General features: G+C 42.3%; 2 protein-coding genes and 1 long non-coding RNA gene across 3 annotated transcripts in view; 2 read left to right on the forward strand and 1 right to left on the reverse strand.

Moving 5' to 3' along the window:
- LOC112570634 (vam6/Vps39-like protein) overlaps window positions 1-2,667 on the forward strand; it is a 36,333-nt gene extending 33,666 nt beyond the window's left edge. The window contains 1 exon segment of the mRNA XM_025249172.1: window positions 533-2,667. Coding sequence (XP_025104957.1) covers window positions 533-608 — 76 coding nt within the window. The 3' untranslated portion in view covers window positions 609-2,667.
- A 2,283-nt stretch (window positions 2,668-4,950) lies between these two features.
- LOC112570635 lies at window positions 4,951-24,741 on the reverse strand. Its single transcript, XR_003100669.1, has 5 exons — window positions 23,992-24,741; window positions 22,329-22,507; window positions 13,046-13,756; window positions 12,673-12,799; window positions 4,951-6,831 (listed from the first exon to the last, which is right to left on the reverse strand). It is a non-coding gene; the product is annotated as an uncharacterized LOC112570635 (long non-coding RNA).
- LOC112570633 (spectrin beta chain-like) overlaps window positions 17,469-25,998 on the forward strand; it is a 44,321-nt gene continuing 35,791 nt past the window's right edge. The window contains 2 exon segments of the mRNA XM_025249171.1: window positions 17,469-17,628; window positions 22,365-22,514. Coding sequence (XP_025104956.1) covers window positions 22,394-22,514 — 121 coding nt within the window. The 5' untranslated portion in view covers window positions 17,469-17,628; window positions 22,365-22,393.

Consider the following 25,998-nt stretch of genomic DNA (forward strand, 5'->3'; position numbering starts at 1 on the left):
AGCACTCGAACACAAAGAGTGAATGAAGGCGAAACACTCCTCTTTGCATAGATAACAGATCAGGATATCGTGTAGTGTGTAGGCAGGTTGGTGGCAGTGAAATCTGCTTGATACTGAAGGTCTGCTGGGGTGCTTTACAAACATCATGCACATAGCGAGGTCAGACACGTGACGTCAAGTTTGTACACACAGCCGTCTGCTTGTGGTCCCAGCTCTCCCTCTGGCTTGATAACCTAACCGTAGCCATGTACGTGTGGCTGGCTTCTTTCTGTGCATGGGGATATGTATCTCGAGAACAGAACAGGGGTATTTACCCCTATTTAGTATCGATAGTATTTTCTGAAGGGAATGCATCCCATTAGATATCGCCGCATCTAACTAAGGTTGTTTCGTGTATTTCTGTTATTCGGGACTATTGTCTCTTGTGGTAAACATTTATGTCAGTTTCACAAACAGTGTTTTGTACTTGAACGCTCTGTGTGTGTGTGTTCGCGCGCGTGCTTGCACGGGTATGTTATCTATTTGCTTGCAGTGCATTCTACTACACGCCCATGGGTGAGATCTACCACTATTCCTGCTACAACGCTGTTCCACGACAGATCAAATGACAGGCCGGGCGACTGGCACGCTGACCAACTCACTGATGTCTGAGGAGGAGAACACACCACTGAGGTCCTCTGAACAGTTCGCTGAGATGGAACATGGAAATACCTCTAAAACTCACAAATCTATCAGCTTGCGTCCCATCCTTGGTTACAAACTTTCGCTATTAATATGAACCATGAAAGGTTTCATTATCAAACCTTACTACTCTCTCTCTCTGCATAAATATTTTAATGTCTATGTATAAAATGATAACATGTTTGAGCGTTTTATTTATATTGTTACCTGTCTCACCTTCGGGGTTTTTTTTTTCAAGAAGGATGTGATTGTTGTAAGTGTGGGTTAAGTTAACAGTAAATTAAAAAATATGATAGATTACTTTGATTATTTATCTGTAGAATAAATGATTAGTTCAGCTTGTGATTTTCGACATGACAACAAAATTGATGCTGGGGGTATACGGCGAGTGATCAGGCTTGATGTTATCTAAGGGATTGCTTCATGCTTTAACTTTGATTCTGCTCCACGAACAACATTATGTGAGCGTATTGTTGAACGAAGTTCTTTACTTTAAATAACGAATCTATTGAATCTTCTAAATGGGAGGGCAGCATGCCAGTTTTTCAACACATTGAGGTCTGCTACATGGACACCAGCAAACCCATTGCAGTGAAAATATGAATAGATGGTTGGTCCAGGACGGCGTCTTGTAGGGTAGTGAGGCTTATCTGAGTTCTACACCAACGTAGCCATCAGGAACTATGCCTTGGACTGGTGCATCTGGTTGCCTAGCAACTTGATATCGGCGATGCACGATGTTGCTCGGGAGATCGGGTAAGGGGTTGTATGAACCTCCACGCCAGACAGAATTCTGGCACTGCTGCTTGCAATCATCATGGCTGGATCTCACCAGTGTCCCCATATTTGCCTTCTGCTGCTTGCCCTCCAAACTCTGGTCTGCGACTTCATATGCTCGCATTGTACAGTGATGACGTAGATGTTTGCCAGTTGTGAGTATGACTATTGCGTGTGTGCGTGAGACCTATGCTGTGATTGGATGACATACTGCGGTGTCGGTTTGTTGACCTAATCTGTGACTGGGTCAACGAGGCTTTGCACATGGACAATTTTATTTTCTCCCGACGGTTTCAGTGTGCGATTGGGGTGTGTGACACGAAGCAGGTCGAGTAAAAAGCTGAGCTTGTTATACTGTTGCTTTATTGTAGCTGACCCTAAAGCACACAATCTGTGTGAACATTTTCATCGTATAAGTTTATACACTATTTACAAAACAAATATTTCATATGCTGCGATAATGATGTCGCCCGAAATATTTCATTAAAAACTAAGTGGTTTCTATTTTGTAACCTGTATTGTTTGAAAAAGAAATGGATCAGTTGTGTGTGTAAACACAAGGTAATGCATAGTAACGATTGTCAAGTTAGATTTCATTTCCGCTGTTGAAAATGCTGATTATTCAGTTTAAATGAATCGATGATTGCATTCTCCTCATTGTTGGTATGTTTGTTTGTGCTTTGAATGAATGAGTGCCCTTCCCCACTCCGGTCACACAACGGTTAGCGCCTGTCACCAATACAGTGAAGTTGGCTGTCGTGGGTTCAACTCTCGTCTTGGACACTTTATTCTTTATCTGTATGTAGCATCTGTTTACAGCTGCCTTGCCGGATAATTATTGCTTGTGTTGCTGGCTCGGCGTAAAACACCATTTCCACCAACACCACAACCACCACCACCACCCCAGGTCTTTCTGTAATAGGAGTAACGATGTCCATTGTCGGTTTGTGTGTGTGTGCGAGGGAGAGATTCAGCACATGCATACCTAATACTGTTTCATTCCTTTGGGAACTTTCAATGTGTGCTTTTAAAAAAATATTTTTGTCTGTTTTTGATTTGTATGACATACGATGATGAAGATTTCCTGTCGGTAATGGCTTGTTTTATGTGCAGTCCATCGTCTCTCAAACGGAGGCCGCATCTAAGTAAAAGGGAGGGAGTGAGATAGTTTCGCCTAAACGATGTAAATAAAAGATCATTCATCTGCTATATTCTCGACATTTATTTGTCTTCATCATCATCTGAAGTGACTGCAATAATTCTTACTGTTACGATAGCCTTCCGGCTCACTCTCAGCTTTGAGCGTTGTTGCCGCCTTCAGAGGGAACGAGAATGTGATCAGAGCCTGCTGGACTCCCCATGACCCCATCCACGCAACCAATATAAGGAAAATAAAAAATATTATATACTGAGCGAGATGGCAACACGTTGAAGTTGAAGAAATGGAAAATGAAAAATATCTTGTTCTAGCGGCTGCCCCGGGGCTGTGCTGGCCGTGATAGAGCCTCGGTTGCTGGCAGCCGCAGTGCATAGACTCTTGTCCAAACTGGATACAACACAAACGGTCTCGATATCAGCGAAACCAGAAACCGGCGCGTGCTTTCCGCCAACCCCACCCGTCTCCCCTCGCCCCACTACCTCCCCCAGCCTCCCCATCGCGCGAGATGAAGACAGAAATCGATGACGTGGCCGTGCAGCGTGAACTACCGCAGCAAGACCCTGGAGTGAGGAGGAGCGAGTTCTCTCATTGGAACAGGGGGAGGGTGAGCTGCATGCTACTCTACCTTCAGGATGATGTCGATGAATGGAGAGAAGGGATGCGCGCGTGGCCGTGGAATCCGACTCCTTCGACCTCGGTCATACTTACATGAGGGATGAGGGAATTTTTGTCCCCATGGTATTGTCCAGCTTGAAACACACCCAACCGCTGCCGCGCGTGGAAAAAATTGGTATTGGCATGTTGATGTTTACATAGAAACTTTTGGTAGATAGTTCACGAAAGGTCACCCACTCAGTGTCGTGGATTTCTTTGACCTGCTTATTTTGTTTTGCTGGATAGCTGTCACTCACCTCCTTTCATGGGTGTCCACGGGGCGGACATCTAATCCACCCATCGCAAAGTCCTATAAAGATATCGACAGAAATCCTCTTTTTTTTTTCATTTTTAAATTGAAAAAAAAAATTCCTTCGAAAATTAGATCACAGGCAAATTAGGCACAGCTCATCCGCGAACAGAAAACGGAAGTGGCTGGCCTCCCTCGCCATGTTGGAACGTGTGACCCGAGTCAGCAGTCGGACACAAGTTCGTGCTGTCGTCTGTCAGAACTCTGGCTTGTTCCCAGAGAGGGGGTCGGGGGATCAGATGGCGATGAGAGAAAGTCTCAGCCTGGGTAGCGAGGGATCTCATCGGATGAAGCCGGGCAGCCGAGGAATGGATGGCGTCATCAGGCCGGGGAAGTGTGAGTGGCTCGCCAGCCCCACAACCCTGCACCTCTCTAGCGATGGATACAAAAACAGTCGTGGGGCGATCAATACCGTTCTCTGTGCATAGTACCCCTCTGTCTGCAACCTACCCACCCCACCCACCATCCCTCTCAGATCCTGTCCATTAGACAGGATAGCCGCACAGCCCTCGTGGTGGACACCCAGGGGAAAAGCTTCTACACGAGGAAGGCCTCCGAGAGATGCGCGCGCACGCAGAGAAGACATCTCAATCTCTGAGCAAATCAATTAGTTGGGAAGCTGGTGTATTATAACGGATTAATTAACTTAAAATTCCTTCAGTCATCACCTCCAGCCCTACCAAAGCAGGGTCCTGTCAGCACTCCACCCGTATATCGTCTTCACTTGAAACGACCCGACTATCGCTGGTACACGCAACGTTGAGTCATTCATTAGACTCGATGACTGTCGGCCATACCACTTGAGCTTGAACTCTCCCCAACCTTTTTTAATATACCCGCATTACGTACCCCTTAATGTCTGCAGCACGGCAATAAAACGTTTGTGAATAGAAGCAGCGATCGTACTTCAGCATCTACTGTACAACGACCGTCATTTCACCTCCAGCAGAAGAGCCCTCGACTCTCGTTCCTCGGCATCTACAACCGTAAACACGTGTTGTTATCATTGTCGTCACTAACAGTCATGTCTAGTCATCGCTAAGTAAGACTTTATTTTTATTTTTTGGAGGGTCAGGGAACGGCCCGGAGGTTGAAGCAACTGCGGAATTATTCTGTAGACTTGTCACAGCTACCACGTGACCGTAGCACGTGATACTCCGTCTGGAGATAACAGCAGCGTCGCTAGCTGATCCAGCAGTTCTTCACAACGACGATAATAAATAAAAACACGCCACTACACCTGCCTCGTCCTCTCTTATCAACCTCCTAACCAGGTGCTCCATCTAAGGTCGACTTCAAGATGCATTAAAGTCTATCTGACGGTCGTCTGTAAGTATTATGTTCATGTAAAGACTCGGCGAAGAGCAGGGAGAAATATATCTGAGTTTTATTTCGTGCAAACAGAAAATATTTTGTTACCCACTAGTCGGCCAGACCCACCGGACAGCCGACAGAAGTCAAGGATCTACCCGCATATGACCGGCATTTGACTACCTGTACGCCAGCGCGGACACACCACGATTCACTTTATACCTTCTATTCGTCAGTTGCCGAATCATCCAGGACATGACCTCAGGGTGTGAGTGAGCGATCAGCTTTCATTTCCTTGGCCGGGTACTCTGGATCGGCGATAGCGCTGTGGTTCGGGGTAGGACTCGTCGACTGTCTTCCCATTCATAAAGAGCAAACGTCACTTCCTGTGTGGGTTCCTCCTCACACCCAGTGTTATTTCAGAGTATTCTTGACATTTTCTTCGTTCTACATTCTCTTTTCGGCATTTATTCTTGTTCTGCTTCCAAAACCTCTTTAGAAAAGCAGCTCTTCGACTGTAGCTGCAAAGTAGGCAGTCTGCAATACAGCTGTGGAGATACAGACATCCAAAAAAAAACTTGTTAGAAACCTAAAATATCACTTCCAAGAAAAGGTTTTCTGTAATAAAACCATCTAGCGTGTAAGAGGAGACATTGGTAATAACACTGCTGTCAAAAACCTCATAAATACTATTTTTGTCTCATTTGCCACAGATGAAATAATACAGAGATTTCAAACAAAGTGCACCCTCCCACCCAAACGCCTATTTCAGTGCTTGTCTGTTTGTCTGCCTGTTTTATTTCTCTGTTTATGTCTGTGCGCCTGTCTTATTAGCGTGCAGCATGAATTAATAAGCTCCCTCCCACAAGCAATTAGGATGACGGCAATCTCGGGTGGATTACAACAATTCTACCCCGGTGCTCTCCGTGTAATTGTAAATCGCACTGCCCTCCAGCATCGTCTTACCACAGGTCGCAGACCAAGCAGACGACTTGCTGGCAACTCTTATCTCGCCCATTACAACACAGATACCAGTCGCAGCTGTAATTACCAGTTAATTACAGTTCCAAAAATGTTACAGAGCACAAAAATCTGGATGTGTTGTGATCTCTACATGTCACACTACACGACATTGAAATGTATAAATAAACAAACAAGAGCTCGATGCAGTGTCATGTTCTAAACAGGGAAGATCATAGCTCACCACACTGCAGCAAGGCAATAAAATAAACAATAATAACTTTGAACTCTAATTTACCCTCAATAAAATAAGATCAGGGTGCTAGGATGCTTCAACAAAAAAAGGTTAAAGGTCAGCGCGGCGGAGGCAACAAAATCAGTTACAAAGCCATTCCACTCCACTGAATCCCTCTTCTCTCATTCACTCAGCCGCCGGTTCTTTTCATAAGACCACCATTTTTTTATTATTATTCTTACATGAGGCTTATCTGATCAATCCCATGGATTATTTTATGGAGAAAGGGGAAATGCAGGACATTTTCCATCATCAGCCCACCCGTTAGACGAGACTCCATAGACCGGCTTTCTATTTCGTTGTTGATGAAAATGATCGCGAGTATTCTAGAATAAACGCTTGTGCCCTACTTGGCGAGGACAATAATGGTGACTGTCAACAACGAATATTCTAGAAATTCCAATACATTTACCCAGCAGACCATGGGAAAGGTGACTGCGCAGTTGTGTGTCACCGACTCTCGGTGTCGGTACTTTGAGGTCTCGGAATGGTAACACCGTGTCTGTCCGGAACGTGTGGTATTCAGCGGTGCACCTCCTGACCATCCTGGGGGGATGTTGGAGGGAGTGGAGGATGGCTTAGGTACAGATGTGGCGAACAGTCGAGGGTCTAGTCTCACAGATGCGATGTGCACTTGGCGCGCGCCCTTACTCCGAAGTTCGTGGCGAGCATCGTAAGAAGTTTCTGGAAAGAAAGAGTAAAGTCTACTTTCAAACTACTTATTGATTTATCGATTCTCTCAGATGGCGAAGTTTTAAGAGGATTTTTTTTTCTCAACACCGCCATGGAAATGAGGATAATGTAATTGTATTCGTGACCACCCCATCCTCCCATCTCTCACGATAGAATTTTTTTAAGTTCAGATATCATGTTTTTTTATTGCTGGTTAACGATGTGTGACAAGTTCGTGAACCGCGGCTCCCATCACACGAACTCTAAAGTCCCGTCTGTCTGGTGTGCAGTTTAGCGCCCCTCCCCCTCCCAAACACTTACCCCTCCCACCCTGTGCATTGTGAGACCGGGTGAGACATCCACCAGCACCCATCCACCCATCTCCACACACACAAACACACCCTGCCTCCATCTCGCTGTGCCAGACGGGAGGACTTGCCCCCTGCCTGCCGCCTCCCTTGTTGCGCTGATAACCTCGTCTGATTCAGCTGGAATTCCAGTCCTAGCCTTATGAACACGGGCTTACAAGGCTACAGGCGCCTTGCTGACCGAGTTGTCTTTTGGAGGAAAGGCTTTTCACCTGTGTCAAAGGATTTCTTTTTTCTAAAAAATCCGGCATGTAAGCTGTTCTTGCGCCATTTCTGTGTTCGCCGCTTTATTTCACGACGCGAAAAAGCAAGAATGAAAGAAATGTCTTCCCTGTTAGTCTGCCGCTGGTTTTATTCATCCAGAAGACTATAGCTTTTGGCAAGAGTGCAACGTGGGCTTGTCAAAGCTCGACTGGGAAAAGCAATCTGCTGCGCTTTCACATCACGTGATCGCAAGCTTCTCGTGCATCTCTGTAATTACTAGGCAGCTGCTGGTGCGTCTGGCTGCTGGCGACTGTAATCCTCATCTGCTGTGATCCTCCCTGAACGACCGGCCTCCAGTCAGAGCGAGCAGCCGACCACGAGGATCATGGAGAGAGAGAGACATTCGAGAGGACACAGCTGACGCAGACACAGATGTTGTCCTCCCGGGAGGGAGATTTCTCTTTTTCTTTCTTTTTGGAGCGGGATGTGGCTACATTGAAGCTGATTTAAAGAACTTTTTCTTGAGGTCGTCCCAAGGTTTGAACAAACAAAAAATTGTTAATATGTAAACCATGTAGAGTATGCACTTTAGAGATCCAGTCGACATCAACAACACAGACACTAAAATTGTACAATGTACATGGATACATTCATGTGTTAAGGCTACAACCAATGGAAGAGCTGAAGGATATGTGTTAATTAGAAGTGTGGGTTGGCGACTTGACGACCTGAATTTGATGTTTGTATATGCATGGCCATGTTTGTAAACTTATATCTTGTAGGCATGAACAGAAGGGCGGGAGAGTGTTTACCAACACTTGTGAAAAAGTATTCTGCATTTATCAGTAATAAGAAAAAATTGCTTCCCACTAAAACTTTAAATCTTTTGTCGTATATCTAAACTGAATGATTTGAAGTTGTCAAAGACGCAGTATCGCTAGAGAACGGTTTTGAGAGGTATAAATGGCAACGGAGAGACTAAAGAAAGGCAGCGATAAAGGTAGAAAGATAAAGACAGACGAAAGGAGAGCGAAACAGATATGAGGGAAAAAAAACGCAGAAGGGATCTTTAGCCGTGTGCAAACAGAGCAGGCGCCTGACACATGTCCACAGAAATAATGAAAAGAGGAAGGTTACCAGCGAAAAATGAATTGGTGTGATCGTGGAGCGAACGCCTCGGACTAAGATAAGCTGGGAATATCAGATAATATCAGGTAATTGTGAACGAGGCCAATAGTAAAACATGTTTGCATGTTTCATGTTTCCACCTTCAGTACCAAGTCCATCGTGAAAGTCTGCACGATACTCGGAAATAATAACTGAAGGCAGAGAGACACTCCCTGGTTGTCAAGAGACAAGCAGAAACTAAAGTCTTGTTTACTTTTTGTTTATCGTGGGAGACACCTACTTCCACGAGCTTGTATTACACGTCCGTTGTCCTTCTGGTCATGTGTACAGTCTACCTATACACCTACACCCCTTTCTTGTGTTGTTGAAGCTCACTAAGGTGAGGTGATAGGTGAGGTTACACTAAGGTGAGGTGACAGGTGTTCTATGTGGGAGGTTACTAGAACTTACTATGGTGTTTCATTGTGAGGTGATAACAGTGTTCTGTGTGGTGAGTGTGTGGTGAGGTTACTAGAACTTTCTATGGTGCTTTATGATGAGGTGATAGCAGTGTTCTCTGTAGTGAGACGACTGGAGTGCAGCTGTGACCTTGCCTGCAAGGATCTGCCACACAATCTGTTATTATTATTGTTTTCTCTTCCTAAAGTGGGTCAAAAGCGGAGAAGGGTAAGAGAAGAGGAGGAAGGAGGGCAAACAAACAAAACAAAAACAACCTTGAACTCTGACCAATATCAGATTGGATCCGCAGTCTCTAACATTCCATTTTAGGGGCGTGGGGTTTACTGGTGTCTACCAGATCCCGCTAATTAGTGCTTACTTCTTATTTTATTTATTTCTTTTTTTTCATATCTGCGCAGTTGGCTGGTGCTTATTAAAAGAATTTTGTTACTCTACCAAGTCTGCGCAGTTTGTTTATGCTTATTACAACTGTAGGTTTTTGTGTTTTTTGTTTGTTTTTTGTTTGTTTGTCAAATCCATTATTACCTTACCTGAGAAGATGGTCGCAGAGTTTGCTCAAGCACAAGTATGACAGGTTCAGTGTGTCGTTGTGACTACTCATGACTGCTATTCGGCGGATGCAAGTTAAAAGAGTCAAGTGGGTAGGGGAGAGGTATAAAGGCAATCATAATTTCCTGCCTGTGTCTCATCGAGAAATGTGTTCACGCCGTACAAAGACTACATTCATGGCTGAACAACACACCACCACCACCAACCCTACCCACTACTGTTTCACTCCACTTCCTCCCTCGACAACAAAGCCAACTTCACTACTTCTCTATTATGTGTGTGTGGAGTGGGGAGAGGATGAGGGGATCGGGGGGAGAGCGGCAGTCTCTGGGGCAACAGAGCGACAGTGGCCAGGATGTAGTGCTCACTGTATTGATCGCAGCTGTAGACGCTGTGTGCAGTCACGTGGTTAGAGTCGCGCGCGGGTGAGTCCGCTCACTGGAGCGAAGCGTTTCTCGCACCTCCGCTCAGGTCAGGCTCACCACGCTCGGCTGCAAACCAGCGAACGCGCGTGCACATGCCTTACTGCACACCTACGCGCGTGCAAGCGATCCGACCGACAAAAACAACGCACCTGCTTTGAAGTGTTCGCGTGTTAACACTCTTACATTTTACTACATCTGATCAAGTAGAAGAACTGCGTAGAACATAGTTTTAAATTATTCACTACCCCCTAACACCGCCCTCCCCCACGAACAAACGGAAGCTGGTGTCAGATGCACGACGATACAAAGTGTCGTTATGTGTCGTTAGCTTTTAGTGACTCGTTGTGCGTGCGACACTATGTTTACAAAAATAAATGCTTGAAGTACCAAAGGTATTGATCATTTGCCATATTGTTCCACTGTAGTTAGTAAAATGTAATATAGGATTGCTATGAGGTGATGTATCTGACATTGGTCAGAGTTGAAGGTTGTTTACTGTTTATGACTACAAATGCTCCATCTATGTATATACGTGTTACAAATGAGTCAGGGTTAGTACAATGCTTCATTTTCTTTAAAGTGAACCTTGGTTTTGAAGAAAAATACATTCTCTCTCTCACACACACAAGCCCACTCATTCAGGATATGTGCATCATTTCAGGCTAATGCGCATTTAGCTCTATATTTTTGTCACGTGACACCACGGTGGAATCGATCTGCATCTTGATCCTTATCGCATAAATCAAGTGTTTGTGAGGAACTCAGTTACGGTCATACCTCGTTCCCGCGAGCACGCACACCAACACAAAGATTTCATTTCACCCTCACGTCCACGGTAGGTCGGCAGCAATCGCTCGCACTTGTGAATCACAAATTAAATTGTTCATTTTTCACGCCCACTGCACCGAGTCACGTGACTTCCTGGCTCATTATTTTGTACGTGCGCCTAGTGCAGTAGACAGCGGGTAGGGAGGGGAAGGGAGGACAGTCGACACAGAACAGAGACCTCGGTGACTAGACACTGACAGTTGCACACCTACATCACGCGCGGGTGGTGGCTCGGATGAATCACGAACTATATTACCAGCGCGCTCTTGATTTGCGGTCAGGTGTTGGTGGTGATAAGGGCACCCCGCATGATAGGGGTACATTAATTGTGTTTCAACTTTACCCGTACCCCGGTCTTTTTGAACACATAACCTGCAGCCATGGCGGGATTACGGGTAAAAGAAGAAGAGGAGGATATGCGGCAGAGCGGGTTTAGGGGTAGGACCACCTGTAGTTCGTTCAGTTGACTCGCATGTTGGGGTGGGTGTAGTGGTGGGTTGAAGAATCCACGGAGCATTTTTTTTTTTCTCTCTCATTTGACCGTGACATTGATAAAGTGCCAAGACAAGCATGCACTTGACGACAAGGGCGCAGTGTGTTCGTGAGAGAGAGAACTGAAATGTTTATTGACATCTATTACTGTCGCTATCACCTCATTCAACGTCCCCACGCACTTAACCGCTCTCTCTCTCTCTCACACACATCCTACCTAGTATTAATACAACAAACATATACTGCATGATTATAATATAAACACTCATCCTTAAAGATATTTTTGAAGTATCATTAAACGGTCCACAACATGTATTCTGTGTCGTGCATCGTGCGTTACAGTAGGTCACACGCACGCACTCTCGCACGCGCTAGTAAGGTAGTCGAGGGTGGCGAGAGAGAGGATGTACCAACACCTCCACACATTCAAAGTAAACACGATGACTGTGTGAACTGAAGGCGGGGAGGCGGGGGAGGTAGTGTCAGCGAAATGACCATGCCGCTCTGTGTGTCTGTGTACATGGTCAGTGGAACCCTGTACAGGCGTTGTACGATACATCATCAGTGAGTAATCTTACAGGGAAAGTCAGACCACCCTGGTCTCGTCCGTCGTCTGGGGAGGAAAAGCCCACAGACGTCACTCCGTACTCGTGTGACGTCACCTCCAGTTCCACTAAGCGTCAGCAGGCGCTGTGCCACTGTCAGTAGTAACTGTCAGGCGCTGTGCCACTGTCAGTAGTAACTGTCAGGCGCTGGTGCCACCGACACCGTCAGGCGCTGGTGCCAGACATGAGATGTTGGACGCGCGAGCTGCATGTGGCAAGGGGCGGGGCTCGTTGTCGATGTTGTTGTAGTGACCCCAGCGCCCTCTGGTTCCTGCTATCACACCCTAACAGCCAGACTTCCTGTTACTCTAGTGCGGCCCAGCCCTGACACAATATGATTGCTAGCCACAGATTCTGGACTTTTCATTTTTCTTTCTAATTTTGCTGCTGCTGTGCTGTTGTTTTTGTTGTTGTTTTGTTTTCCTGTATTTGTGCCCGACCAAGCGCCATGCAGCAAAGAGTACGTAGAACAGGTCTGACAGGACGATTCTTTCGAGATTGGTCACAGCGGGAAGTGGGTAGACCCGTAGGGACCCAGCAAAGTTTTTTAAAAGACTTTCTTTCTTACAACATACATGGACACAAACACACATTATACACATGCACACATACACATAAATGCATGCATACAAACACCCACGTGTACACGTAGCTGCACAGCCGAGCATAAATAGATGGAGGGGTTCAAGAGACAAACATTCTTTCTCTCTCATTTTTTTCAGATTTCCTTCTGCCGGGGTCGCATCACCATATGTCAACACAACACACACCCATCTGTATCACCTCACATCAGACCTTTTCAAAAGCTGCTTGTTTTGCGAAGACGGCCTCGTCGGTGTCAGGGGGTTGTTGCGGGGGAACATTCCTTCCACTGTGGGTTCTCTTGTAAGGTCAAGAAAGAGGCAGATGACTGTCTCAATGCCTGTAGTCACAGCAAGAAGTTGAATTCATCACTCAATACGTCTATACATCTCAACAGCCTGGTGTTACAGGAGAGTCCAGCCAGGAATTAATATTAAAAAGATGTTGAGGGAGGGGGAGTGGGTGGTGAGTAGGATGAAACATCCCATAACACAGTTCGCACACGTACAGGTAGGAGCTATACATGAAAGTCACGATGTTACACTTTCCAGATAAAAATACTCCATCCTTACTTATCAGTACAAACCTGCATCTGTGACATGGAAGCCAAATCAGAATACACCTTGAGGTCTCGTTTGTCATCTGATAAACTGACTCCTGGGAGGTCGATGGCTTCTGTACTGACTCGCCGAGGGGGTGTTATCGTTACCTGGTCAGGTGATCGAGCATTTATCTTCTCTTTTCTCAAGCGCATCTTCTTTTTGTGTGAGCAGGGGGGAGCCTGCACATCACTTAGACACGCTTTTGAGACTGTTATCTACGATCCTTACAATATCACGACCATCAGTGACCCGAGCATCTTCTCCTCCAACCGATTAATTGCCGTTTGCAATCGTTCGAAGCAAGCGTAAAGGCTGGGCCTCAGCTTCTTTGGCTGAGATTTTACACAATGTTGTTCTACTGACAATAAAGCGCGGATAAGTATAGGACACTGGCATTACCACTCTCAGTGAAAATACTGGTCAACTCGTCAATTATTACAGTTCTTTTCTTCTTGGTTTAGAACAGTTTATAGCTTGTCAGTGAGAGAGAGAGAGCAGCACGGTTGAGCCGGACGAAAACATGAAAAGACAGCCACCTAATCTACCCGCTATGAATACCCAGGTAGAGAGATAAACACTTTTGCTACTTCATGCAGAGGCATAAACAACCCTTCAACAACTAAAATTTGGCAGTATCAGGTCTTGCTGTTAGTCCGTTGGCACAATGTTTCTCTAGTCATCAGACGTTGTGAAACCTGAAACGAGAAAAAAGGTTTATGTCCTCGGAAGAACCAGTTTCGAAAAGGGATAATTATAGCATCTACCCGACAAACAGCAGACATGGGGAAAGCAAACTCCGTCAGATGTCTTTAGCTGAAGTTTATTTGTATGGGGTGTTGTTCACAAAATAATCTCTAAACATTTCAAGAAATTTATACTGTAAGAAATTTGTTTATGTGTCAAAAAAAATGTAACCCCATGATCGAACGTTGACTTTGCAAAGACGAGCCCTAGGTACACACCTAGGGGCTGGCGCCCTTGACCCCCTGAAAAAGGTCAAGACAGGTTTGCGGGTGTTTTGATGGTGTCGATATGCGTGTGATATGCAAACACATCCCGCAAGACAGCCAGGTATGTCACATGCGTGGGTGGACGACGCCAAACGTACAACACGTGTGTTTTTTTGTATGCGACCTTAGTCTCATATCGCCCCCTGTAACCGTCACTTCTGTGTGTTTGAACATGATACATAATCTTTCATATACATACTCATACCTTTGTCTAATATAAGGATGAAAGGGACAGTATCAAGTCCCTCTCCAGAGTCACAAAACCGCTTTAGACACAATCCAGGTGAAGTGTACTCTACATACGGTATGTATTGAAATCTCCACAATTAAATTGGTGGGTAGGTTGGTTGCTTTGAGGACAGTGTTTTCGTCTGGATGTAATTTCGAACTACTGGAGACAGGAATGACAAAGTTGGGAGAAAACCGGAGTATCCAGAGAAAACTGCCAATGACCAGCCCAGCAGGGAGCGTCCCGGGACGAGATCCGAAGCCAGGACCTTTCAGTTGTCATTGCATTGGTGCAAGCGAGTGGTTTAACTACTATAGGCGCCTCTATATAAAAAAAAAAGCCACACACACACACACAACCATAATAAACAACACAATAATCACAAGCATAAATAAACACCACATACATAAACACATACACCACAATAAATAAACACAAATGTACGGATATATAGTGTATGTCCACTTCCGCCAACGTCTCTACACACACCATCAAGGAAAAGGGAGTGAGTGGGGGATTGAGAGATTGTGGGTGTGTGTGATCGCCATCATCGTTATCATACGCGCATACAAAACAAAATTCAAATATTGACAAAAGTGAACATACATTTAAAGCCGAAAACATATCAGTAAACAAATGCACAGACACGACAACCACATCAAAATGTATAAGAGCAGGATCTCGCAGTCGAGGCGAAGTGAATAAAAGTTAGTTTAAAAAGTGTGTTTCGAATGAGTATGCACTTTCATACATACATACATAATTCATGTACAATACGGTCTCCCCCTCCCCCATACACACAGAGCATGGCGGCCAGAGCAATCCTCCTCGTCTGACAAAAATCGCATAAAGACAAGATTTCAGTTTCAAAGCAGCTTTGTAAATTGCTCGCTCGAGCGATAGTCATTAAGAGAATTTTACAAAGATGCACTAAACATCAACAGCGCCGCTGAACAACCGTTTTACCTTGCATTCAACCCGCTTTGCTCTCCTAGGTTTATGCAAGCTGTTGTCATGGCAGCGATGTTTTATTCTCTCATGACAATGAGTGCCTTGGCGGTGTTTGATATATATATTTATACACAAAGTAAATTTCGGTCTACTGAGTGCATTAAGCCACGCCCACTAATTTTTTTTAATCTACATTTTCTGAAATAAGCCAGACAGGTTTACAAGCCGCAAATATACACAACTTGAAAGCTGCATCGCAGGCACTTTCGTCTCGTTTTCGGCATGATGAGGGTGTGTGCTGAAGCAACTGATTTGAATGTTTCAATTGTGTGCGGCTTTGGTTTAAAAATCTGAAAGTTAAGATCGTAACAATGTTTAACAGTCAACACTTTAACATGAAGCTCATAAAAAATTAATCGGAATCTGAAAAATCCGCAAACAAATCGCATCGCAGGGAAAACTGCGAAATTTACGGTATCTACATATATATCGGATATATGTGCGTTCGTCATCATTCCCCATTAATCCCACGTCGATGTTTTCTGTCAGGCCGATGCCCCGTTGCAGAGCCTTTGACCCACGCCCTCTGACCCGGCCATGCAGCGTGCAGCCTGGACTCGCAGAACCACACCCTGGCGTGCTGCATGACGGTTTGGTGCAGCAGCAACTCCACGTGCGCGCTGACATGCCCCGGAACTTCTGCAAAGTTTGTTTGCGTCTTGTTGTAGGGTTAGATCAGATAAGAAGTGCTGTCGACGGCGCTCCACCGATAAATGAAGCACGTCCTGACCCCAGCATGCACGTGACTTGACCACGCGCCTCTGACAGAGCGACTCTGAGCACAGCGGGGGTCACTGGGGGTCACGGCTTGTCTGACCATAATCTCTTTTGCGATCGGCCTGTCCATTGGGTATATCCGGCGATATTCGTTGATGGAACAAGGAGACGACTGCTTTTGTAGCTCATTTAAACTTAAGTCTGCAGCCGCTACAATGCTCCATCAGCCCCAAACTTTAGAGACATCTTGACAAGATAAGTTCGGACGCTACAAATGTTCGAGGGCGAGTTTGTAGTAGTGGGACGTTAGTGACGTACACAAAGTTATATTTTGTCCTTGACTTTATCGGGGTGTGTTACTAAAGATGATTTGAGCTGACGACGGCTCGACCTTTGAATATTAGAAGCTGCACTTTTAATTACTGCTATATTTGGATTAAACGCGTAACTTTGTAAGGTTGTCACCCTCGAGCTTTCTCGTGTGCTAGACGTTAAATCTGTGTTAGACCTGCTCCTATCCTCCCTTTAGCCTGTGATATGGATTCTCTCCATCTTTAGAGTCTAGCAGAGGTAAGAATTGAGTAAGACTGAATGAGTAAATCAATGAGTAATGACACAAACTTGACTTATCAGCCCCAGTCGGTGGGAACATGATTCAGTTTGATATGCATTACCTCCTTCTGATTGTCCATGTATGTATCCTCTTTCTGGCAATACCATTGCTTTGTCTGTCATTGTATGTTGTAATACATAAACATCTACTATATCCATCTCAAGAACTGGGAATAGTTACCTGTGCCCGTTCGTGCAGCAACATCAAAACAGTTGTGTGCCACGCCCACTTAATGCAATAAATATATATTGTAGATAAAATCAGTAAGATTAATGAAAGCATAGAAAACGCCTCTCTTTTTTGTGGGGGAGAGGTGAGGTAAGGTGCAATTTCTTTCCTGGGAACACAACAGTTTGAATAACTGAATGCTCCGCGGCAAACCGGCGAGCCCGGCCGGCGCACAGGTGTTTCCTAGCGCGCGGCGTCGTCTGCCCTGGTCACACGCTTTTACCTCCTCTTACTCGCTAAAATCACCTACATCTCACCTACATTGCACACCATAATTTACGAATGCTATGAATTTCTGGACCTTAAATCAAAAGAGCTCAAAATATTAACATTCCAATGCATTATTCATTTTGTCTGGGGGAGGTTGAGGGGGAATCGATTGCCTGCAGAACAGTACCCATAATACTATGATGACATCATTCATTTCCGTGATATTACTGCGCGCACACCTGCATTTTTCATATTGCAAATATCTATTAAAAATCACCACCAGTATAAAAGCAAAAGGTAAAACTAGAGTATTTTATTCATTACGATTACTGTTGTCGTGTCTCAATGCGATTACATTTGCAGCAGACGTTGGGAACTATTTTGTTTGTACACTGCTACCTCTCCACCACCGTTAGCAGGCTGGCGTTGGTTCCCGCAATCTTCTGCAACGTTCGTGGTAGATTTACCCCTGTGCAAGCTTGACACACTGGTGACTGCTGGAAACTTAGGATATTTCAGAAACGGATACCGTGCGATCCGGTCTAACAGGTAGGAATGTTCAAGCGATTGCAAACGTAACTGCTTTAAACATTGGAATTACAACCTGATGCTTGTTAGCGGAGTAGCTACAACATGGCGTGCCGCTAGTGAAATACCGCTATATGGGTGTTCGTGAGCTGGAAAAATGTAAATAGCAATGCTCGTTTCATTTTCATATCGTGTGTTTGATTCTGATGGGAAATACTGTGGGTATTGGATAATTTCAACAGTTATTGAAAGGATTTGAATTAAATTGTAGCCTGTGAAGGTGACTCCCCCTCCGTCTCTCTAAAGCCTCCGTGCACCCAGCGAACGCAGGCAAATGCTATGCGGCTGTGGAGGAGAGTCAAATTTATGTTGAGAAGCATCATTGACAAGCAAATGTCTGCCGTTTTACAACGACTCCAAGTTTATTTACAACAATTTAGAGTTTGTGTTGGCAGTTTTCTATGGTCACTCTAGGGAAATTTGGTGCTAGAATAAATTGAAAGGATGACTCAAATTGCCGCAGAAAATCTCAAAGGATATTGACCTTGCTACTACAAACCCTTGTCAAAGAACGGATGCAAGGCTAGTTGATCAATCGATTTGTCAGTGGTGAGAGTGCTAGTAAAGACACTAATTGCAATATCATTTTGTCTTTTTTTTTTAAAAGTTATTACATTTTTGTCATTAGGCATTATAATTATATGACTAATACAATAGAAGTACATTGTTAATCACTTTAGGGCAGCAGAGCTTAGACACCATTAGTGACTTGTTTCATGAACCTTTATGGTGTGAAATTATAATAATAATCAGAGTTGTTTGTATTCATAATTACATTAACAGAACCATTGCTTTATTAGCATTTGCAAGATGTTATGAGAGTACATTGCCAAAGGGGACTGTTTTCGTTGAAGAATAAAATCAATGTTGATACCATGTAATTGCAGAAATGTTGCAGACTTGATAAGAATGAAAGCAGTATCATATATGGCATGTATGTACATTACCATTTTCAGATTTACAACTGCTTACTGTTTATAAAGTCCATATCTATAGTTCTACATGGTACTAAAGTATTATTTATATAACTTAAAGGTTCTATAACAGATTGCAAGATAACTTTCTCCTTTGAGATTGCTTGGTTATTCTCACTGTGCACATTTTGATAAAAATTGTATGCCCCCTTGAATAATGTGATTTCTCACCAGTGTCTCATGTCTGTAGTCAGCAACAGTATTCCAAACCTCTAATGTGACTTAACAAGAGCTTAATAGTTTTTATTTGTAGATGCTTTTTGTATGTCACAAGATGAATATAATATTAAATGATAGAAAACTAAAGAAATCAGAGAAGTGCATATTCCTCAACCTTACTACCATGCTACTTCTATTGCTAGCCTAAAACACAATGATTTAATAATTAAGCCTCATTTGCCTATATCATTATATTAGGCACATTCTCTGCTGGTAATAAAATGTAGTAATGTAATAACTGTACTTATGGATGGTTTAGTTTTACCTAGCTGAATAAGGCTTGTGTGATCAGTAAAGTGAACATTATTTACTGTGATATGCTCGTAAAATGCATTTACAAGGCATGCATCTGCAATGTCTTGTGGTGTGGGGACAGGCAATTTGTTGTCATTCAGATGATGAGTTATAGAATCTGTTGCCATTATTATTAATTTTCTTGGCTTTTTTTAGTAAAAGTGAGATAAGCACTTGATGACTATGAACTTTGGCTAACTATATCTAGCCATTGCACTGCCTTCTACCATCTCTAAAAAATAAGATCATCACTGCTGAGTGAGATAAAGAAGTTTTCCTGTTGCTAGTTGGTACAGGTGATCTTTGAATTGGAGTGAAGCTAATCAGAAAGCTAGGGAGAAAGCTCTCTAACAAATCCATTTCCTCTCTTTAGCTTTTACATGCAGTCCCATAATTGTTTCTAATGTGTGGTACAGTGATCACTTGCTTTATTCCCTAGACATGGGGGTCTATGTAAGCAGATGTTAGTTTAATGGTACCACTGCCTATTCATGCTTATACCAGTGCAGCAGAAGATGAAACTCAAACAGCAAAGAAATATAACTTTTGAACCACATGGCATATTGCAGTATATACTTGAAATACTCTCATCTGAGACCAGATGCTCCAACTAGTTTTGATCCCCTGTGGTGCTGCATACTGAATTGACAGCTGTTGTAGGGGTACCTGACCACATAGAGGGTTGGGAAAGGAAAGGCAGCAAAGGGAGATGAGCACCATCCTCACAAAAGAAGATTGTCTTGAGAAAGGTGCAGTCCTCATTAACTTAGAAGTTACTATTTATTACCTTTGCCTTTATCTTTATACAGGAATATCTAGAAAATCATTATTGACAAAATATTCCTTCCAAAGAATCTTTAGATGGTGGAGATCGCCTAATGTTGCAAACTAAAAGCTAATTAGATGTCCATTTTTTTCCTTTCTTTTTTGACTGGTTTTATGCGTAAGTATACTGCAGATACTACAAGAATATGGGCTTTACACACAGTCCAATTATATGTATATTGGCTTTGATCCCTGTCTTGTTTTCTGCTGAATAAGCTCTGTGCTTTTGCTAGGAGTGAGGTAAAACTAGGGTAAAATGTCCCTGGCAAAAAGGGCTATAGCAGCCTGAACTTTTAATGTGGTTTAGCATTTCTAGGGCAGTGATGGCAAATCCCAGTCCTCCCTTTTGTCCTCTTACCATCCCCGATTAATCAGTGACCTGTTTCCTGATGTAGGGACCCAGACTAAGAATTCGTTGGTTACTGGCTTGAGTGAGGAAAGGTTTTATGACTTACTCCATAGTCAAGCACACTAATCATTCAGTTAATCTCAGTGTGTTTAAGTTATTCATTTTTTTTTTTTTTTAATTTGTGTTCATAGATGTGGTGTGCAATTGCTTGTATATTATGTAAAACAGGTTGTAAAATGGATTTCTCCTGTACATTGAGCATTGCCATACTACAGGCCCATGTATCGACCATTAGAATCTCCTGCCATTGGACTAGTCATAAGTTGTCAAGGTAGATGCCATATATTAAAATTAAATGGTGCTGGAATTCTCTGCAAGCCATGTCCACAATACAAATACCTCAGGGATTGATGCAGGACAGACTTTGGTGCTTCATACATGATGCAATTCAGTTTGCAAACTGACTTTTTTGTGGTCTGTGCTATCCATATGTGCTGTATTTAACAAGCTTACATCTGGGTATATATATGGAACTGGGAAGGCATTCTTGCATATCTGATAGAAATGTGCAAAACACATTTATTTCAGGTTTGAGGGATGCGAACAAAATTAATATTAAACTTAGCAGCAGTTCTGAAGACTAGCTGTTAAGCATGTTAGGGTTGCATTCTTCCTCAAAAAAGCAGTCTATACAGTGTTGTTTTCTCATTTACCGCCAGTTCAGTGTTAGGGTTTTACTCATCTAATGTGTGCATCTATGATGCAGCCTTCTCATTTCATTGCCTTCCTCTCTGCTCCTATTCCATTCTTTTTTTCCGTTTCTCTTTCACCCCTTCCAGCTCTACACATTTTCCTTCTGTGCCCTTTAGACTGAGCTGCTGCGAGATATTAAGGGTTCTTTTTGTATAGGGAAGATTGAGGCATGTGCCATTGTACCTGATCTCCTGAGCTGCTGTTATCTCAGCAGCTCCAGATGTTCAGAAATTCCAGGTGTAGGCCTTGGCTAGAGCATACAGCCAGAGTCAAGAGACAGGTTAAGCAGTTTTGTCCAGGTGTTTTGTTTGACCTCAGAGTTCAGCCGCTGCTTTATGTATGATGATCAAGTTGTCTTTTTAGTGCAAAGGATTTTTTATTTGTTCAGCTAATAAAATAGATGTGTTCTGGAAACTTGAATGATACTCTGATAAAATGAAAGAGATACAGTTTGCTTCAACTGTCACTTGCTTCAGCAATATGTTTATGTGCACACATGATTATTTACAGATTTACAAATGCAAATGCAATATAAGGGACATTGTTTTACTTGCAATTGTTTCGTACATTTGAGATAAGTTGATTGGAAACAGAGCTGTCCATGATATATGTGTGGGTGAGTGGAAGAGGATTGGGATTGTTGGTAGTTGTACAGAGAGCATTTTGTAGGTATATGTTGCACATTTTCTGGTTGGAAATAAATAGTTAATGCCAAAAACACAGGATTGTGCTTTTTTGTGTGCTTTGACGCATGTCCAGTGTGAACTGTAAATGAAGGATTTTATAAATCAGTAACAGATTCACAGAAGTCGCTTGTATGGGCATGTGAGCACATGCGTGCTTGTAGATAACAAACTTTCTGTTCATTCAACTAATTGTTGTCAGGTCACTTATATGGAAGATCAGAAAGTGTGGATTTGGTGGTGGGACCTTCACATGGTAATATAAATCTGGTGATGGTTGTGAAAAAAAAAACTAAATAGCAAATTTTGAAAGTTGTGATAAACAAGGAAAAATATAAGCAAAAGGCAGGAAAGGATGATGCTTGACATTTTTTAAAGTGGTTTTGCAGTTTTTGAAGGGAAAAATATTGCACATCCAGCATTTGGTGGGGGTGAGGAAATTGAAATAAACTCCCTGTTGTTATTTTTATGTTATTGTATAATGTTGGTAATCTCTTCTGTAGACATAAATCCATTCAATATGTTACATACATATCTGTATTTAAAAGTAAAAATGGTATTTACCTTTGGAATTAACTTATTTTGTTCTCTCTGGAACAGGGTCGTGTGGGTCTGAGTAAGACTTCACCATGACTGAGATAGAGTCCCTCGCCAACTCCGTGCGCTGGGAGGGTCAGGTTGATGAGGACTTTGATGCTGGCAACAACTCCTCCAAGCTCTTTGAGCGCTCCAGGATCAAAGCCCTAGCCGGTAAAGAAATTTAAATAAATGACTTGCTTGATGTCTCTGGAATAATTACAAAAAAAGTTTTTTGTTTTTAAATAGGAAGGAAACTGTTCATCGCATTTATAAAACTTACATTCACATGCACAATTTTCATGAAAGATCAACAAAGAATGAAATTTGAAATGGACATGGTTATGTTTCGGAGTAGATCGTTTAAGTTTACCAAAAAAAAAAAAAAGGTATAAATAAAGTGAAAAATTTTTTGTTTATTTTTAAAATGACATTAAAGCCTGCCAAAGTGATTTGTAATATAGCTTTTGTATGTCATTGGGCATTAATTTCGTGGATTAAATATATTATTATGTCACTATGTCCTTTAAAATGGTCAGCCTTCCATTAGACACACTACTTTGTTCATCTGTCATTGAGTCTGGCTCAGTACTAGCATATTACTCTAAAGAAATTTTCAAGTGTCCATAAGCTCACATAAACTTTTATTCATAGGTTGTCTTGAAAATACACAATTATTTAAAAAGATCGGAAAAATCTATAGACTAAATAAGAGCTACCATTTATTGTCACTCTTTAAAACTGCAGTTCCAGTTTTTAGACGGTATTGGTTTATAATTTTTATGACTCCATAGGTCATGACTAACATGGATAGGAAACCTGCTGGGAAATATCATAAAACTCCTATTTGCTCATTATTCAGGTGGATGCAAACAGGGAGGTGGGCGGGGGGGAAGCGAAATGGAAATAAATTCAGTTCTGTAGTTTTTTGCAGTTGTTAATTTCCATTTACAGCACCTCATGAAACTTGGGTAAAAGGGAACTGATGTAATTGACCTTTTGTGAAAGTAGTAAAATAATTTTATTGAAATTATAGCCTACTCTTGGAGTTGGCTTTTTGGACTGTTGATATATTCACATTAGTATTACATTCTCTCTCTCTTAGGGTGTCCAGATCTAGCTATGACTGTTGATTGTTAACTGCATATTATTAGCTTTAAAATTCTACCAGACAAAACACTTCGATGAACCCAGTGATCTAATTCAGTGTAAACCATTTTGAAAGTATAAGTAGATAAGGTTTCTTTTTGTACTCAACAGATTAACCATTTTGAATACATAAAGTGAGTGTTAATGGTTATAGCCGAAAGATGCTATTTCTTGACATTTCTTTCTTGTTAGTCATTATTGCAAACTTTTCAAAGGATTTTGAAAACTGAAGGAAGCATGGATTGATTGTAAATAAAGGGCTTTAAGGCACCTGTTTCAAATGAGGAGCAACAGTGTGCTCTGTGTGTGTGACATAAAATTCGTAATAAATAGTTTCACCTAGATTCCTGGACCTATTTTAAATGAAAATAACAATATTAAGACCTGTCATCATCCTCTTTGTTTGTGGTACCATTAGTGTGATGATAAGAACAGTGAACATTGGACAAAATAAGGAAGTATATTTCGTTGTACATGTAGGTCGCTGAAGTTTAGTCTTTACCTCATCGTTTTTCCTTTTGAGATTTTGCAGCAGGTGGTGCATCCACATGAAGACATATGAGCAGAACTGTGCATATAGGTCACCAATAATATTTCCGTCACTTTTTAAACTTTTTTTTTTAGCCTTTTAATAATGCAGTGGCTTTTTTCTTGTTAACGGAAACAAGCAATTTCAACTGGTTCTGTGACATTTTGGAACAGTTCAGTGGTTCATGTGTCACAGCTTATTTCTCACACAGCCTGGTATAATCTAAAATAATGTTCCAAAGTTCCTTTTTGAGACCATCTTTGGTAGAGGTCTGTTTTTACACAGCAGTGCTAACTTTATCTGAGTGTACACACCAAATCTGCAACAAGTCAATGGTTCAAAACGCCTGGGCGTCACTGCCATAAGGTAGAAGGACATGGCAAAATGTGTCACTTATAAGTGGTGGGCTTAGTCAAGACAGGATGTCAGTTCTTCCTTTGCGCAAGCGCAACTTGAGATAATTTATCATAGTACTCGCATAAAAATACCCTTGGTGCTTGGTGAGAGGTGAAATATTTCTATTGCTACTATCTTGCCAACCTTTGCTTGTTGGGTGCACACCAGTGGATGTAATGTTTTTGGAATCATTGCATGTTCAGCAAATTATTAAAATTCTTCATTAGCATTGTGTTCGTGACATGAGAAGTTGTTGCTGTGTAATTCGGGGTTGATCTGTTGATGCCTGGCGCTTTGGACTTTTAAGACATTGAGAGGCAGGATGGACAGAGAAATTACTGTGTCTGCGTACAATGAAGATAGGGTCATCAAAGGCAAAATCAAGCAGCTGTCAGGTATTTTACATTGCGTAGTAATATCGGCCTTAAAGTTGAGGCTTTTGCTTTTTTTCTGAAACAGCTTGCATAAATGATTCTGTTTGAAAAGAACTTATGTTCTTACAAAGCTTAATGTCAAGGCCCCCTAGATTGAGAGATCGTGTAAGTGTGCACACACCACGTTCTTAAAGCTACCACTGATGGAATATCAGGTCAAAAGGAATAACTGCAGCTCATTTTCTGTTAGTATTCCCAACTGATGCTTCTAGACAGAAATTGTAATTGTGTAATCTAAATATTAGTCATAATGTTCTTAAGCATGACTAGATTTTGAGCATACACAATTTTTTAAAAACATCTTTTTTAAGCCAGCTGTCATTTACCCACATAAGAGATGCATAGTGTATTGTAGTGACATCCGTTTGAGACTCCTGGTGTAACATACCATCAGCAGGATAAAAATAAACCAGAATGATAATGTAAAGGCATGACGGGTGTCAAGCAGCACCAGCATTGCTGAAAGGAGACTAGGAATAAAGCTCTAAGATAAAAAAAAAGTATACTGAGAAAGCATGCTTGTTTTCCATTTCTTTCTCAGTGCTATTTTCACTGTGACAATTCAAGCAGACACGAGATGCCCCCTGTGACTGCTTTTGTTGGTGCTATGACTGTTCATGACAAAATTTCAGCACTAACCTGACTAGTACTAAAGTAGTGATAAGGGTGATAAATAGTTGCTGTCTTTGCTTGTCTGACACTTGACAATGGGGATGGGACAGATCAGGCACACCAGTGTAGGGCATGTTTTTAACATGAAGAAAGCACAATATCAATGTAGAAAGGGCTTTAAAAACTTTCATTGAACTCACTTTTTCGTGCTTTAAAAATCAGTGAGGATCTGAATCCAATTAACACATGCACATTAACAAACACTTAGAGACATTGAATTTAAGTGGAATGCATAGGCATTATAGATTGGACCAATTAAATGGTTAACTTAGGTACATTTTCCTTAATTGAAAATTTAAATTAAAGGCTATAAATAAAAGAATAATAAAACAAATGCTAAAAATCATACAGATATCTTGTCATTTTAAAATTATTTTCAGTTGAGCATGTCATAAAGTCATCTGTTGCAGGCTACATATTTTAATGGGGAGATCTTTCTGCAGAATTCAGTGCTATTACCATTTAGTATTCCAGCTGT

This window comes from Pomacea canaliculata, linkage group LG8 (assembly GCF_003073045.1).
Source record: "Pomacea canaliculata isolate SZHN2017 linkage group LG8, ASM307304v1, whole genome shotgun sequence".
NCBI classification, from domain to species: domain Eukaryota; kingdom Metazoa; phylum Mollusca; class Gastropoda; order Architaenioglossa; family Ampullariidae; genus Pomacea; species Pomacea canaliculata.